This window comes from Gopherus evgoodei, chromosome 8 (genome assembly GCF_007399415.2).
Source record: "Gopherus evgoodei ecotype Sinaloan lineage chromosome 8, rGopEvg1_v1.p, whole genome shotgun sequence".
NCBI classification, from domain to species: Eukaryota; Metazoa; Chordata; order Testudines; family Testudinidae; genus Gopherus; species Gopherus evgoodei.
The window spans coordinates 70,445,889-70,462,592 of record NC_044329.1 but is presented as its reverse complement, the minus strand read 5'-3'; the positions used below and the strand labels follow the sequence as shown (position 1 = coordinate 70,462,592).

The 16,704-nt window shown below is 46.9% G+C and overlaps 1 protein-coding gene across 5 annotated transcripts in view; it reads left to right on the top strand.

Moving 5' to 3' along the window:
• The first annotated feature begins 11,423 nt into the window (after positions 1–11,423).
• FAM102B (family with sequence similarity 102 member B) overlaps positions 11,424–16,704 on the top strand; it is a 46,355-nt gene continuing 41,074 nt past the window's right edge. For 4 of the 5 annotated variants that reach the window (XM_030572796.1, XM_030572792.1, XM_030572795.1 and 1 more), the window contains exon 1: positions 11,424–11,851. In XM_030572796.1, coding sequence (XP_030428656.1) covers positions 11,703–11,851 — 149 coding nt within the window. In that variant the 5' untranslated portion in view covers positions 11,424–11,702. The other variant, XM_030572797.1, reaches the window with a different exon arrangement.

Here is a 16,704-nt window from a genome sequence, read left to right as displayed (position 1 = left end):
AGCCACAGTTTGGGAGGCTGCTAGGTGGAAGTCTGGCATATGGGTGGCTGGACTCAGGCCTGCATAATGAAGTGTAGATGCTGGAGTGTGCGGCTGGACCAATAGTGATGGTGAACTGGACTGGGCAGTAGCTGAGATGGTATAGCTAACCAAGTGAATGCAGACTAGTGAGGTGTAGGTTATAGCTGGATCTGGTGTGTGGGCTTTGCTGAACGGAGGCAAACTCTTCAGCAGTCACTGAGTCTGTTTGGATTCATGAGAAAGGCATTGAGTAGGTGGAGGGCGGGCAGGCAGGGATTGTGATTGTGGGCTAAGCCAGACCCCTGATACTGTTTGGGGTTTCTTATTTTTATATAAATATGATTGTTGTAACTTTCCCAAATAAAAAGTATTTTTGGTTTCACATTCCCAAGGGCTCCTGTATCTCAAGGGGGAAAAAATGCCTGTAAAGGTGTCCGAGGGATTTAAATTTTAATTCCCTAAATCCTGGAAGACAGAGCAAGGTTGGCAGGGCTTGACATTTTATTCATTTATAGAAAGGGTACCTTGGACGTGTATTGAACCCAACTGTGATGGGGTTACCTACACTGCACCAGCCCCCAAAGGGTTAACTATGCTTTGCAGGCTGAGGAAGCCCTGCCCCCTGACTCTGGTGAGCATGCTCAGCCTGGAGGCAGAGTATAAAAAGAAGCAGCCCAACTTGCTCTGGGCAGGCTGCTGAAGAGGGAGGATGTAGATTGCAGACTCTTTTCAGGGAGCTGTTACAGGCTCTGGCTACAGAGCAATGACAAGCAGCACTCCAGATGGACTCCAGGAGAAGAGATTGTGCTGGCTGGAGCTACATCACTTTTGGACCCCAGAAACTTGGGGAACTGTACAGCATTGCTGAAGAAGAAAGGTTATGAAGCAGCCCAGGGGACTTCTCTGGTGGGTGAACCTTGGAACCAGTCAGTGTGTTGGGGAGGATCCCTGCTGACTCTGTGGTGAGCATCCCCAGCACCACCAGGACCCTGGCGGAGGATGGCACCCCCCTCACGGATCTGGCGGAGATGTGTGAGAGGGCCAGGGCCTTCTACGCCACTCTTTTCTCCCCAGATCCGACCGATCCTAACGCTTGCAGAGTGCTCTGGGACGGGCTCCCGACGGTCAGCACGGGCGACCGGGACGGGCTAGAGCTGCCTCTCACTCTGGCCGAGTTCTCGGAAGCCCTCCGTCGCATGCCCACCAATAAATCTCCGGGCTTGGACGGGCTGACCGTGTAGTTCTACCGCGTTCTGGGACATCCTCGGCCCAGACCTGGTCACCATCTGGGCCGAGGCTTTGCAGAGCGGGGTCCTCCCTCTCTTGTGCAGGCGAGCCGTGCTAGCCTTATTGCCGAAGAGGGGGGACCTCCGCGACTTACAGAATTGGCGTCCCGTCTCGCTCCTCAGCACAGACTACAAAATTGTTGCGAAGGCCATCTCGATGCGGCTAGGGTCCGTGCTGGCGAACGTGGTCCATCCAGACCAGACCTACATCGTCCCGGGCCGCACCATCTTTGATAACTTGTATCTGGTCCGGGACCTTCTGGAATTGGGGTGTAGGGATGGTCTGTCGTTCGCCCTCTTGTCCCTGGATCAGGAGAAGGCGTTCGACCGGATGGATCACGGGTATCTCCTGGGCACTCTGCGAGCGTTCGGCTTCGGACCCCTGTTTGTGGGTTTTCTCCAGGTGCTGTACGCTTCTGCGGAGTGTCTGGTCAGGCTCAACTGGACCCTGACTGAGCCGGTCAGCTTCGGGCGGGGAGTGCGGCAGGGGTGCCCCCTCTCGGGCCAGCTGTACACTCTGGCGATCGAGCCCTTCCTCTGTCTCCTACGCAAGAGGTTGACGGGGTTGGTGCTTCGGGAGCTGGGGCTGCGGCTGGTCCTGTCAGCGTACGCTGACGATGTGCTTCTCGTGGTCCAGGACCCGGGCGACTTGGCGCGGGTGGAGGCTTGCCAGGCTGTGTACTCGGCGGCCTCCTCCGCCCGGGTCAACTGGGTCAAGAGCTATGGCCTGGTGGTCAGGGATGGGTGGCAGGCGAGCTCCCTCCCACCCACGCTTCAGGCCATCCGGTGGAGCGCGGGTCCGCGGCTCTATCTCGGCGTTTACCTTTCTGCCACGCATCCGTCTCCCCCGGAGAACTGGCAGGATTTGCAGGGCAGGGTGACGGAGCGGCTCTGGAAATGGACAGGACTACTCCAGTGCCTCTCCCTTCGGGGGAGGGCACTGGTGCTTAATCAACTGGTCCTGTACATGCTCTGGTACCGGCTCAACACCCTGGTCCCGGCCCCGTTTTTCCTGGCCAACCTCCGGATGGCGATTCTGGAGTTCTTTTGGCCAGGGACGCACTGAGTCTCTGCAGGGGTCCTCCACCTGCCCCTGGAGGAGGGGGGGCAGGGCCTGCAGTGCTTACACGCTCAGGTCTATGTCTTCCGCCTCCAGGCCCTGCAGAGGCTCCTGTTTGGTGCGGGTAGTCCAGCGTGGAGCGTATTGGCGCACGCCTTCCTCCGCCGCTTCCGAGGGCTCCGATACAACCGGCAGCTCTTTTACCTCCATCCGAGAGGTCTTCCGCGAGACCTCTCCGGGCTGCCGGTCTTCTACCAAGACCTCCTCCGGACCTGGAAGCTCTTTTCAACGACCAGGTCCGTGGCGGCCACCGTGGGGGTTGACCTCCTCGCGGAGCCCCTGCTACACGATCCCCAGCTTCGTGTGCAGGTGGCGGAGTCCCCCACGTTGTGCCAGAGGCTGGTCTCGGCAGGAGTCACCAGGGTCGGAGACCTCCTGGACTACGACCGGGGAGACTGGCTGGATCCCCTGACGCTCGCTCAGCACATGGGGCTCTCCAGACCTCGTACTCCTCAGCGCGTACTTCAGGAGGTGAAGGCCGCTTTACTGCCTGCTGCTCGGGCTTACCTCGACCGGGTCCTGCGAGAGGGCACGCCCTGCCCACCCTCCACCCCAGACCCCGTGGACATTTTTATCGGGCCCCTGCCCCGTGGACCCAATCGGCCCCCTCACCCTTTCACTGCCAGCCGGCTGCATGATCTGCAGCTGGTTTTGTTCCAGACCCCGCCACGGAAACATCTGTACTCACTCGTGCTCCATACCCTTCACTACCTCACCCTCGCGTCCCGCCCCGATACCAAATGGCGGGACCTCCTGCCACCTCTCGAGGGTGAGGAGCCCCGGTGGGCCAGCTTGTACTCTGCCCTGGTCCCAAGGCCCGCCGGGGATATCAGTTGGCGGCTCCTTCACAGAGCCGTGAGCACGGGCGTGTACTTGGCGCGGTTCATGTCTGTCCCTAGCACCTGCCTTTTCTGTGGTGAGGAGACCTTGGCACACATTTATTTGGAGTGCGCCAGGTTGCAGCCCTGTTCCGGCTCCTTCTGAATATTTTCCTGCGTTTTTGGTTGCACTTTTCCCCTCACCTTTTTATCTACACACTCCCCATCCGTGGCCCCACGAAGTCGCGGGATCTCCTTCTCAACCTCCTCTTGGCCCTGGCCAAACTGGCCATCTACAACACCAGGGAGAGGAGGTTGGCCGACGGGATTTCCTGCGACTGTAGGGCCTATTTCCGTTCCTCCATCTGTTCACGCATCCGGGCAGAGTTCCTCTGGGCGGCGTCCACTGGCTCCCTTGACACCTTTGAGGAGCAGTGGGCGTTGTCCGGGGTTCTCTGATCGGTGTCCCCATCAGGTTCCCTTCGTTTAGCCCTATGACCTCACTCCCAATCCTGTTTCTTCATTAGTTGTCCCCCGTAATTACTTGGTGTCCCAGACCTGTGGGTCCTCCCCTTAGGCTGGGGGGAGGCCCTTTAGAAGTGGGCAGGCTTCGCCCGCCCACCCCCGCTGGATGCCAATAGGACCACCAGGACCCTGGGCTGGGACTTGGAGGAGCAGGGAGGGCCTATCACCCTACCCTGGGTGCCACATTTCTCTAGGTAGTGCCCCACTTCCTCAATGAGCCACAGTACCCCAGAAGTGGGTGCTTTTATTGACTATGGCCATTGGGCCACACTGCCCTGACTGGGAGGGCTGCTTTATTGACTCCAGTCACTAGGCAGTAATACCATGTTTTATAGTAAGGGTCATCAGCATGGGACCTAAAAGGCTGAGTATTGCCTCTTTCCTTTCCTTTGACCACATGTGACTTGACATCCCATTACATGAACCCTAGTTGACAGATGGCAGAAAGGTTTACAAGTGCATTTTATACCCACTTAGCACAGGTGTAAATAGCTACACAAGATAAAGAGAATCAAGCCTATTGCTGTAAATGGAGTGATTCCAGATTTTCACTAGTGTAATTCAGGGTACGTCTACCCTATGGAGACTATATTGGCATAGCTAAGTAACCATATCTATGCTAGCATAACCCCATAGTGCAGACACAGCCTACACTGATGGAAGTTGTTTTTCCATTGCTGTAGGAACACCACCTCCCTGAGTGACAGTAGCTGCATCAACAGAAACGTTCTTCTATCAACATAGCTGCATCTATTCTGTGGGTTGAATCAGCACTTTAGAGGAGGTTTTTTCACACACTTGACCAATGTAGCTATGTTGACTTTTAAGAGCAGATGAATCCTAAGAGTGGAATAGTTCCCACAGAGTAGTGCAGAATGTCATTGAACAGAATAAGTTGTATTTTAAAATATTAATGCAGAATGGTTCTGTGATGGAGTGTACTGGGGTCTGAGGCCCCCTGCTGGAGGCCTTAGGGTCCTACCATAACCTGTCCAAGAGAGGAGCAAAAGAAAAGTCCTCCAAGTGGCTGCAGGGAAGCAGCCAATGAGGGAGGCTACAGGGAGCAGCCAATCAGGGCCCAGCAGGCTCACATAAAAGGAGCTGCAGAGCCAAACGGCTTGGCTACAGGTGAGAGTTATAGTGCTGGTGGTGACTTTACAGTGCTGTAACTTACTCCCCATCCACACTGGCAAGGCACATACAGCACTGTATCTCCCTGGCTACAGCGCTGGCTGTACTCCACCTCAGTCTGGGGAATAGTGACTATAGCGCTGCTCTTGCAGCGCTGGGGTGCCAGTGTAAACCGTGATTAATCTTACTACGCTGTAACTGACCTCCGGAACCTTCCCTTAATGCTTTTAAGTAAAGATTACACTCTTTGTTTTGTTGTGATGCCTCTCTTTGTTTTGTTGTGAACTTGGGGCTTCTGGAGCTGCTTATCTAAAAAACAAACACAGCTACCGTTTGCTCGAGCAGAGGCAGGCAGGAGGGATCCCCTAATGTTTGCTTGAGGAGAGAAGCATCCCGGGGGAGGGTCCATTTTGGAGCAGCTGCTTATCTGGTCTGAAGGTTATTTGTATTTAGTGAATGAGAGAGGGGTGGGGGAAGGGGTTGAAAATTTTAAAATGATTGAAGGTAGGTGCTGTGTATCTTCAAGTCCTTAGAACTTGCAAGGCAGGGAGCTGAGAACACTGTCAGCTCCAAAAATCCACTCTCTCTATCTCCCCCACGCTCCCTGTCACACTCCACCCCATCCCTCTTTTGAAAAGCACGTTGCAGCCACTTGAACGCTGGGATAGCTGCCCATAATGCACCACTCCCAACACCACTGCAAATGTTGCCACACTGCAGTGCTTTCCCTACACAACTGTACAAAGACAACTTTAACTCTCAGCGTTGTACAGCTGCAAGTGTAGCCAAACCCAAAGTCACTCAATTGCTGCCTGAAGCTAGAGTAGTGAGGATTGTGGCTGGTGGTGGATTAGCAGAACCATAGACAGATGAGTTGCTTGCAGGGACCAGAGGAACAAGAGACAGATTGTGCTTGGCAGGAACTGAGGGGAGCAAAGGAGGGGCTCCTAGCTGGCTGCTGGGACTGAGTGAAGACTGAGCCCAAGGAGAGCTGCAGGAAGACAGTCTCCAGGGTGGAAGCCTTGTGAGTATGGCTCCATAGCAGGGCTGGGACTATTTAAAGACTCAGCCTGGGGAAGGCTACAGAGACACCAACAGAGGGGTACTGGGGCAGGCTCCTGGAGAACTGTATGACCTAGAAGAGATCTGGTCTATTTCATACATATAGTGTGAGAGAGTTGTCTGGAAGGTTGAGTCACATAGGTGTGCAGGAACAATTTTTATTGTGGGAGATGGGGGACTAAAAGCCATTAAACAAAATTGTAAACCCTGTAAAAGATGGAAACCACTTCAGAGCAGGGGGTGCTGGTCTAAGTTCCCTCTAAGCTGCACGGCTGTGCAGCAGGTTATCAAGGGATAAAACAATGTGACCTGTATTTCATGAGTCTGGCAGAGTATACATTTAATTTAGTAAAGTAAAAGCTTTTAATTAGTGACTCCCATGAGAATTAACAAATATTTCAATTGTGTCAATACCACCACTTATACTTGAGTATATTTATCTCTCTTTATCTAAAGACTATAAGCCTGCTTAATAAATCTTATTAATAGCCTGGTTGGGGCGGGGGGACAGATAACTCAGCTGAATTTTGATTCAGTGCCTGCACCAGGTATCATGGCTCTTGCTGGATATGTAGGCTTTCTTGATAATGCACTTTTAAACAGTTATGACACTTGCCTATTCCATGAGCCAAAATCAGTCCTGGCCTAAATTCACTGACTGTCATGAAGTTGTAGTATGCTTACACCAGGACTGAATTTGGCCCCATCTCTTAATTCTGCATTAGGCAAAAAACATACATTAGTGAGTCCTGTCTCATTCTTCGAAAATGCTTTACGCATTTTGTAATGATCCTGAAAACAGAGGGTAATAACTACAGTATGCAAATACATTAACTTTGGGTAAAACACATTCAAGGCCCAATTTTCTTTATTTTAGGATGATGAATGTTTTCTTCTCTGCATAGATGAGATGCATTCTGTTCTAGATTCCCATCTACAATAAGATGTTAGAAGACATTAGTGTATTTTTTGGAATCTGAATATTATACAATCAAAAATATTTCCTTATCAAACATTTAATTCTGTGATTTAGTTCCATCCTGTTTTCTAATCAATCTGTCACATTCTAACACTTGGCACTGGAGTATATTTAAAAAAAAAAGTGAGAAAGTACATTGTATTGTTGGAATCAGAAAGGAAATACCATTGTAGTCAATATTCTATTTAATCACAAATTATTAATTTGTGCCCTTCCCCAAACCTCACTGGTGCTTTGTCTCTGTAAAAATGTTACATTACAAAACTGTTAGGAGAAACACACATTCCCTCTTACAAATATTGATCAAAAGCCTGGTTGAACAAATAAGTCATACACTGCATTGTGGAGGCTCACCAAAGTACAGCTCAGAGGTTCCAATCAGAGCAGAGAGATGGCTTGAGCTAGTCAGGCAGTTATCACAGCCATTAGTCCCACAGTATAGTCACTGGTTTACCCACTTACGTTGTGATTACAGTCCATCCAAAATAGAAATCCACAAAAACCAGTAGGTAAAAAGTAAAATTGTAATGTGAAATTAATATTGTCCTTAGTTTACAGTAGTAATATGCTGAGTGGGCCTGATTTTGCTTCCACCAAAGTCAATGGCAAAACTCTCACAGGCTTAAATTGTGCAGGATCAGGCCCTTACTGATTTGGGAGTCCCTAATACAGAGGATGTTCCTGTGAAATACAGAGCACCTCTTGCAAAGCACTGTCTGAGGACACTTAGAACCTTGCAAGATTAAACCCTTAAACAATTTACTTTTGTTTTTGTTTTAAAAACTGCAAAACATTAAGGTCCTGATCCTTTGGACACTACTTGGGTGCTTAAAGTTAAACATGTATAAATGTTTGCAAGGATGGAGCTTAATGGTGTACCCTTTAAAAATAAGCTAAGATCAGTCACTAAAAGGCATTTTTTACTTCTACATTTACATTCATGCTTTAAATGTAGTGAGGTTGTCCCTCAGCCAGTTTTTATTTCTTTTTTTATTCTTCGCAAACTACAACTTCATTTTTATGAGAATAGTACACTTAAAATCAATTACTATGTGAAATACTGTTCTGACTTGCAGAATGTGCACAGAACTTAGAAACATAGGAATTACTATGCTGCATCCTGACAATTGCCAGTACTAGATGCTTCAGAGGAAGGTGTGAGAAATCTTATGTATGGAATAGTCTGTGTATAGAAGAAAATTCTTCTTGGCTCCTGTCACTTAGTGATTGGCTTATACCTGAAGCATGAGGATATATTCCCCTCCCCCTTTTTTTTTTAATCCTATCTAATATGACTGTGGGACTTGGAGCCATTAAAATTTTCTGGATTAGCCACAATAAATACCTGCTTGAATCATATCCAATATATTAAGCACTTATAATGCTTCCCTAAAATAAAGCTTTTGAGTTCTAACTCTTACAGATTATTAGGTGAAGCTTTAAATCAAATTTACATTTATATTGATGATCTCAAGTTGCTAGATTTTTGCCTACAGAATTTTTCCTTTACTTAAGATAAAGCTCTCTCTTGCTATTTTAAGAGATCTCCTCTTGGTTAAAGGTTCTAAATATACTAAGAAATCCATAGTTCTGACACTTTTAATTTTGAAGCTTTTGGCCAGAAAGGTCACAGTAAGGGTCTGACCAGTGTTATACTTGTGTTGGTCCAAAGATGTTAGAGCAGGGGTAGGCAATCTATGGCATGCACGCCGAAGGCGGCACATGAGCTGATTTTTCAGTGGCACTCACGCTGCCTGAGTCCTGGCCACCGCTCCGGGGGGCTCTGCATTTTAATTTAATTTTAAATGAAGTTTCTTAAAAATTTTAAAAACTTTATTTACTTTACATACAAAATAGTTTAGTTATATATTATAGACTTATAGAAAGAGACCTTCTAAAAACATTAAAATGTATTACTGGCACATGAAACCTTAAATTAAAGTGAATAAATGAAGACTCGGCACACCACTTCTGAAAGGTTGCCGACCTCTGTGCTAGAGACACAAGGTAGGTGCGGTGATATCTTTTATTGGACCAACTTCTGTAGGTTAAAGACAAAAATTTTCAAGCTATACAGAGCTTTTTCAGACCTGCAGAAGAGCTCTCTGTAGCTCAAAAGCTTGTCTCTTTCACCAACAGAAGTGGGTCCAATAAAAATACAACCTCCTCACCCACCTTCTCTATACTAAGAAAATGAAAGACATTTCCGCAAATCAGAGATCTGAGAACATAAACATATGTCAGCAGTAAAAAAGCTGATTTACTGAGCTATGCCAGGTCTTGATCCAAAGCCTACTGAAATCATGGGGCATATTTCCATCAGCTTCAGTGGGCTTTACATCAGGCCCTAGAAGCTTATTCTATAATATGGGGAGAAAATAATTGTAGATTACTCACATTAGACCTACATGTACATCATTAAATTATAATATAATTTTCCTTGTCTTAATTTACATGTTTTTAAACAAACTTTTTGACTTGTGTAGGCTGCTGGTCTGTCTCCCCAGTGCAGGAAGAATTAAACAGCAAACCCAGAGTCTGTTCAGGATCTCTCTTCAAGGCACCATTTCTAGATTGTACTAATAATCTTTAGCAAATCCAGAAATAAAACTGTTCAACATAAATACAATAGCTATCTTTCCTGTACACCAGGTGCTTCCTTGCCACAGCATCCCTGCTCCTTGCAGCTCTTCCTCAATCCTCCTACACACTGACTAGGAATGCCCCCTGCTCCATAAGCCAACCTGTTTCTTATAGCTTCCAAGCATCTTTCCAGCCAGCACTTTACCCAAAAGCACTCTAACTTTTTTCTCAGGGTCATGCTACACCTCCTCCTCTGACTGGCCCTGGCTTTCTACTGCTTTCACTGAGTCTGGAGTGATTCTCCCTCACACAGACATGCACAGAGCTTCAATAATCTACTACTTCTGTGTTTGTTACCAGACTCTTGGTAAACCGTTTGATCTGCCTGGCTCAATTTCTACTCTAGCCTTACATGTGGCCTGAGTTTGGGGTAGAGCATTGTTCCAGCTATCTATTCCATAAAGGGGCTCAATGGCTTTATACATTTATCCTGGGTGATGTTACACCCACCAGCTTCAACTAGGTTTTGTCCAGCATAACATTATATTACAGCAGGTGTCACCAGATGGTGGCGTTACACCATTTTACAAGTTGTTCTTTCTAGTATGTGAGCAAATGTTCAGTCCTAGGAAAAAATGCTGTGTGATACGATTCCATTTGTGCAAGGACTGATGTATATGTGTAAATAAAACAAGTTATTTAGCTTATATGTAGACTCAGTGTCACTGATTTCCCCTCCCCTGAGAAGACAACCTGCACAGTCCTGGATAACTATTACTGGTAATTTACTGCTGGCAGATAGATGACAGAGTCAGAATGGGACATAGGAGTCAGAAACTGGAGCAAAACTGTATGTATTTTTAAAGTACTAGCCTTACACAGAGTAAGCTGCTATAGAAAGATAAAGAAGTGGACTCTGCCAAGATTTGAACCTAGACCTCCAAGGAGTCTAGATGTTTCAGAGTTGAAGTTTCAACTGCTAATCTGCTCACAAGAATAAAATAAAATTGTGAACAATTATACCCTCTAACTGAACTCAGATCTGTTTTATTTTTCTATAACTTCTACAGAATAATACATTTAAAAATTGTCATCATTATGAAAAAAATGGGCTTTGTTTCTGTGGTGGGATCAGTGAGAGGCACCACCCCCAACAAAATAAACCGGGAATGCAAGTGCTTTATGCTGCTGAACGGGTTACAACCTTCTGCTTCCTCTGCAGCTGGCCAACTCCGCTGAGTGGAGGGGCCTTGTTAAATAACACTTCAATGGGTCTACTCCCAGGCATAAAGTGCAAGCATAGCCTTTGTAGGATGGTGGCCTATATTTGGAAACCCCAGTGGACACATGTCTACTTGTGAGATCAGGCTAAATTGTTCTCTTCTATTGCAATCCCCAGTGCTCCTCATAACGTCGGACATGCTCGATCAATCACCTGCCAGCATTTTAGGCCGTAGATAATCACCCCCTACACTCTATGCTTTCCACTGCACACAGGAAGCGGTCATGGAGGCTCTCCAGAGGCGGGGGAGGTTTCCCGTGGATTGAAGATGTCTCTGATCGCACATCCCCGGGGCAGGTGCCCACCGCGCAGCAGCACGGCGGCCGAGCAGTGCGTTGCACCGGGCTGAGGACGCAGGGGAGCAGCCGCACGCGGAGCGCTAAGCCCAGCCAGGGCAGCCCCGTCGCCAGCCCCAGAGCAGCGCAGCGCGCTCGGACAGTTCCGCCACCGTCTCCTCCAGCACCTCCCTCCTCCCCGCCCCCCTCCGTGTGTTTAGTGCGTTGAGGCGCCCGCCCGCCCTCTTTCTCCCTCCTTCTTTCGGCTGGCTGCGCGGCGCGTCCGGGCCGCTGGGGGCGCACGCCCGCCGGGCGAGCGTCGCACGGCGGCCGCGCGGCTCGGCAGCAGGGCCGGCCTTTGCAGCCCTGGCTGGGGCTCAGCGCGGCGCTGCCCCCTCCCCTCGGACAGCGGAGGCGGGTTGGTTTGAAAGGGAGGCGGCGGCTGCCATGTAAGCGGCTCGGGCGGGCGGTAGTAGGAGGCGCCGTTGGGAGCTGGGCGGGTAGCACCGTGGGCAGGGGGCGGGCGTGCCCGTCCCAGCAGCCATGAGCGCGGCAGGCGGGCGGTGGCCGGCAGGGGCGAGGCGCTGAGGGCCCGGCCGGAGGCTCCCCGGCCCCCGCCCATGGCCTTCATGATGATGAAAAAGAAGAAGTTCAAGTTCCGCGTGGAGCTGGAGCTGGACGAGCTCTCGTCCGTGCCCTTCGTCAACGGCATCCTCTTCTGCAAGGTGCGGCTGCTGGACGGCGGCAGCTTCAGCGGGGAGTCCTCCCGGTAGGTGCCTGCCCCTCTGCGCGCCAGGCCCCTGGCACCAGTCAGGCGAGCGGTGCATGCAGACCTCCCACGTCCCAGCCACAGGGACCTGTGCAGCCGCCTTTCTCCGGAGCGCCTTGCAAACCCGCCGCTGTGCAGCCCTTCTGCCTCCAAATAGTCTTGCACCTCATGCCGCCCCCATCCTTGCAGCCCTCTACCTCTGTAGCCTTGCGATAAAGGCAGTATCCTCTGCTCAGAATTAAAAGCTTTTAACTCTCTTCACCCACCAGCCCGCGCTGTAAGTACATCACTTATGAGTTGTCACTCTGCTGCTTGATCTCTAGTGCATGCATCATGGTAACTGTACATTTGCAAAGAAGGTAACAATTACATCCATCTCATAGTCGCTTTCTGTTTGTTTCTAGCAAGCTTCTGAACTTAGAAACACGTAAGAGCAAGCAGTTGAGCCCTTTATTGACTGTCCTTGGTGTTTACTAGAGTCCTGCTGAATACAAAATGTGTATCTGCATCCAATCCGCAAACGTGGTCCGCGGATATTCGCAGATTTTCAGGGCTCCATTGGTTACTGTGTGTTTTGGCTGGGTCATGGGAATATACGGTGCAATGTACTAAACTCAAGCATGCAGTATACTTCTTTCCTTGCACTAAGGTGACAGCAGCACTTTTACCTTTGGAGCTTTGTCATTGTGGACTTGCTCTTAAATTATTTACTGCTTATGATTAGATTACCTATTTTGAAATGGCCATTAATGAGCCACTGCAGAAAGATTAGATGACTCAGAAGTGAGGTGTCCATCTCTGAAGCTTAAAAAAAATGTTTCTTGCAAGTTTTGTTGGCATTTAGGAATGGGCTTTAGAGCATCTCTTGTCTTCTCATTAGACACGGTGTTTTGTGTGATGCAACTGCTTGGAAGAAGCTAGAAAAGGCTTGGATAGACTTCTGCTAGATAAAATGATTTGCCATACATGCTTCCCCAAATTTGTTTATTTCCTCAGTTAGAAAGTAATAGTGCACACACATAGGGACACACACTCTGTCTCTCTAAATAAGAGTCATGCTGTTCTAAAGCATAGACTCTTCAGTAAGGGCAAAGTTATATTGATTTTAAAAGCTCATGGGAATGTAAACTTATTTACTGTAGTCACATTCTTTTTCGCCCCGCCCCCCCAGTCTCTTCCATATCTATCAACAAGAATGTTAATGGAATAAGAATATGGAAGTCTGGCTGCTGAAATATTGTAGACAGAAAGCCAAGAAAATTAGTGCCTAATGTAACATGACTATGTTCTGTTTTTTCGCATGCAGACTTTTTTTAAAGTAAATTTCTGACTAGAGTTAATTTATATAACATAATATGACTAGAAAGGAAGCACAGTTTACCCATTCTATGTAAAAAAGTGGAAATAAGAATATTCAGGCTCCTGCAACCCAGTTAGTGTAACACATGGTTGCAGTCAGCAGTGTCCATTAATAATCTGAATATCTGATTTAAGGCAGCCTATACTGTACTCTTCTTCTGTCTTCTGTTTGATATTTTACTGCCACTTTTCACTTTTTTTTAATGTAATTTGAGAATCACAGTAAAAGTATTTAACATAAAAGTGGCCATAGAAAAATGGCACCTTATTTCTTGTATGTGTCTGAGCCATGTACTTAACAGGAATAATTCCATTTGTCAACCTGCAGAGCAAATGCAGCTGTGGAAAGATAGCTGGATTCCTTTTTGCCTCATACGTCAGCAACAGAACTGTCAGCTAAGTTCTGACTGCAGAATATTTATTTGCTGCTGATGGTACACTGATGGTACAGAACGTAACTTGATTTTTATCTTTCCAGATACCAGGTGGAAGTTGCAGCATTGGCAGTTACATATATTTTTTTCTATTTTGGCTTGTCAACTTCTTCAGTAAATCCTTGGGAGAATAAATATCCAACCCCAATATATTATTTGTCCATGACATGGATTACAGCTTTGCTTTAATGTCATTACCAAAATGATTACTTGCTGAAACTTTTCAAGGCTGAACAGCTAGAAATCAGTGTAAAAAATTATATTGCCATTCAGTGCTTATTATTAAATTACCTTATATGTTAGTCACAGACTTTACTGAATTATATGTTTTGATTCTGTGGATGGAAGTGTTTTATGAGGATAAAGATACACTGCCTGGAGTGGCTCATGAATGAGAATACCAACCTCCGGGCAGACTCTTAAGAAGCAGGGCACAAACCCCAACCTGTTTTTGAGCTCTATGCTTAGATTTCACTAGCCCAGTAACAAATGTAAACACCTCAGGCACTATACAGCCTTAACAGGGAGTTACAGACAGTCCTCTTGGGCATTCCAGTCTATCTTGCTACCCAGGCAAGCTTGACTTTGATAGATGGTCACTTTACACAATGTTCAGGTTACTTCCAGTCCCAAAGGACAGTCACTTACGCCAGGTCAATTGTACTCGGCTCTCAAATCGAAGAGTGCCTGTAGCCAATCCTGTAATAAATTTACTAAAGATAACTGTTTACAAGGTTAAAACTGGAGATGTATGCACACAATTGAGAAACAATCTTAGATTTAAAAGGGTTATATAAGTTTATATAATAAGCAGCCCTGTATATCCGTTAGGGCTGACCCATGCCAAGCAGCATGGGGATCTCTTGCTTATGTTTAGGAATCTTTGTCCGTCAGAGTCCAGATAGCATAAAAAGACCCCAATTCCTTCTGTTAAGGGATCCTAATCCCCCCTTCCATGGAGTTCAAGCTGATGGGATGAACGGTTCTGCATATAACCTCTTCAGGGGTGGAGCAATTGACAAAGTCTTTGTTCTACAGTGGCCCATTTGGACTCAGTAATCCTTCCTGGTGATCAGGAGAGGATGCCTTCTGTAGGAATCCAGCATTTTGTATTAGGTAAAGTGAGGTTTTTCTAATTCCCCACCCCACCTAGTTGAGTTCCAGAGTTTCAGAACAAAAATTTTACAGTTATAGAGCACACACAGAAGTATTACCTTATAGCATGGATACAGATATTATAAGTAAGATAAATACATGCAGCCTGCTACTAGCATTTCATAAAGTCTAAACACATTTTTATTATACTAATATCTGTTTTTACTATAATACCCCCCAAGTAAACCAGACTTGTGTTAAACAGGGTTCTGTTAGTCTTTGGGCCTTGGCATGAGTTGGCACCGGGTCTGCCAGCATCACAGATAATTATACCAAAATGGAGTTTTGGACCATGCACTTTTGAATCAACTAAAAAAAACAGGAGTACTTGTGGCACATTAGAGACTAACAAATTTATTTGAGCATAAGCTTTCATGGGCTACAGCCCACTTCATTGGATGCATGCGGTGGAAAATACAGTAGGAACAAAAATATACATAATACACACAGAGACCATGAAACAATGGGTGTTACCATACACACTCGAACGAGAGTGCTCAGTTAAGGTGAGCTATTACCAGCAGGAGAGAAACTTTTTGTAGTTGTAATCAAAATGGTCCATTTGCAGCAGTTGACAAGAAGTTGTGAGGAACAGTAGGAGGGGGAAATAAACATGAGGAAATAGTTTTACTTTGTGTAATGACCCATTCACTCTCAGTCTTTATTCAAGCCTAATTTAATGGTGTCCATTTTGCAAATTAATTCCAATTTAGCAATCTCTCGTTTGGAGTCTGTTTCTGAAGTTTTTTTGTTGTAATATTGCGACTTTTAGGTCTGTAATTGAGTGACCAGAGAGATTGAAGTGTTCTCAGACTGGTTTTTGAATGTTATAATTCTTGACATCTGATTTGTGTCCATTTATTCTTTTACGTAGAGATTGTCCGGTTTGGCCAATGTACATGGCAGAGGGGCATTGCTGGCACATGATGGCATATATCACATTGGTAGATGTGCAGGTGAACGAGCCTCTGATAATGTGGCTGATGTGATTAGGTCCTATGATGGTGTCCCCTGAATAGATGTGTGGACAGAGTTGACAACGGACTTTGTTGCAAGGATAGGTTCCTGGGTTAGTGTTTTTGTTGTGTGGTTTGTGGTTTGTGGTTGCTAGTGAGTGTTTGTTTCAGGTTGAGGGGCTGTGGGTAAGCAAAGACTGACCTGTCTCCCAAGATCTGTGAGAGTGATGGATCGTCCTTCAGGGTAGATTGTAGATCCTTGATGATGCGTTGGAGAGATTTTAGTTGGGGGCTGAAGGTGACAGCTAGTGGCATTCTGTTACTTTCTTTGCTGAGTCTGTCCTGTAGTAGGTGACTTCTAACTGTAATCTTACACAGAAGTGTAGTCTCAAATAACTGGGATGTTTGTTGGGGGTTTTTTTGGTGGGAGGAGGGACTTCAGACCAGCAACACTTTTACTCTCATCTCATTTCTGTTTAACACACTGCTGAATGATTTTTCTTTAGCAGTAACAGATAATTTTCATGTGCTGATTACTTTAGGTACTAACATCCTATTACTGTTATAGGCAGATGCTACTGCCTTAGGCCTGATCTATACTTAAAATTTAGGTTAATGTAGCTATGGCAGTCAGAGCTACACATGATCCACATCCCTGAGTGCCATAGCTATGCCAACCTAACGCTGTCACTCGAGGCAAGGGTGCTTCTACAATGACAGAAAAAACCCTCCACACCGTGGAGTTTTGCCAGCATACTGACAGCACCAAAGCGGTGCTGCTATGGTCTCTGTAGTGAAGACATAGCCTTAGTCACTTTCTATAATTGATGTATATCATCTGGGAAATCTCTTTATGTTAAAAGACAGTAGACTACAGCCAAGCAGATGCCTATATTGTAAGCCTTGTCCTTCCTTTACCTTGCACTTATCACTATGTGATGTCAAAGTG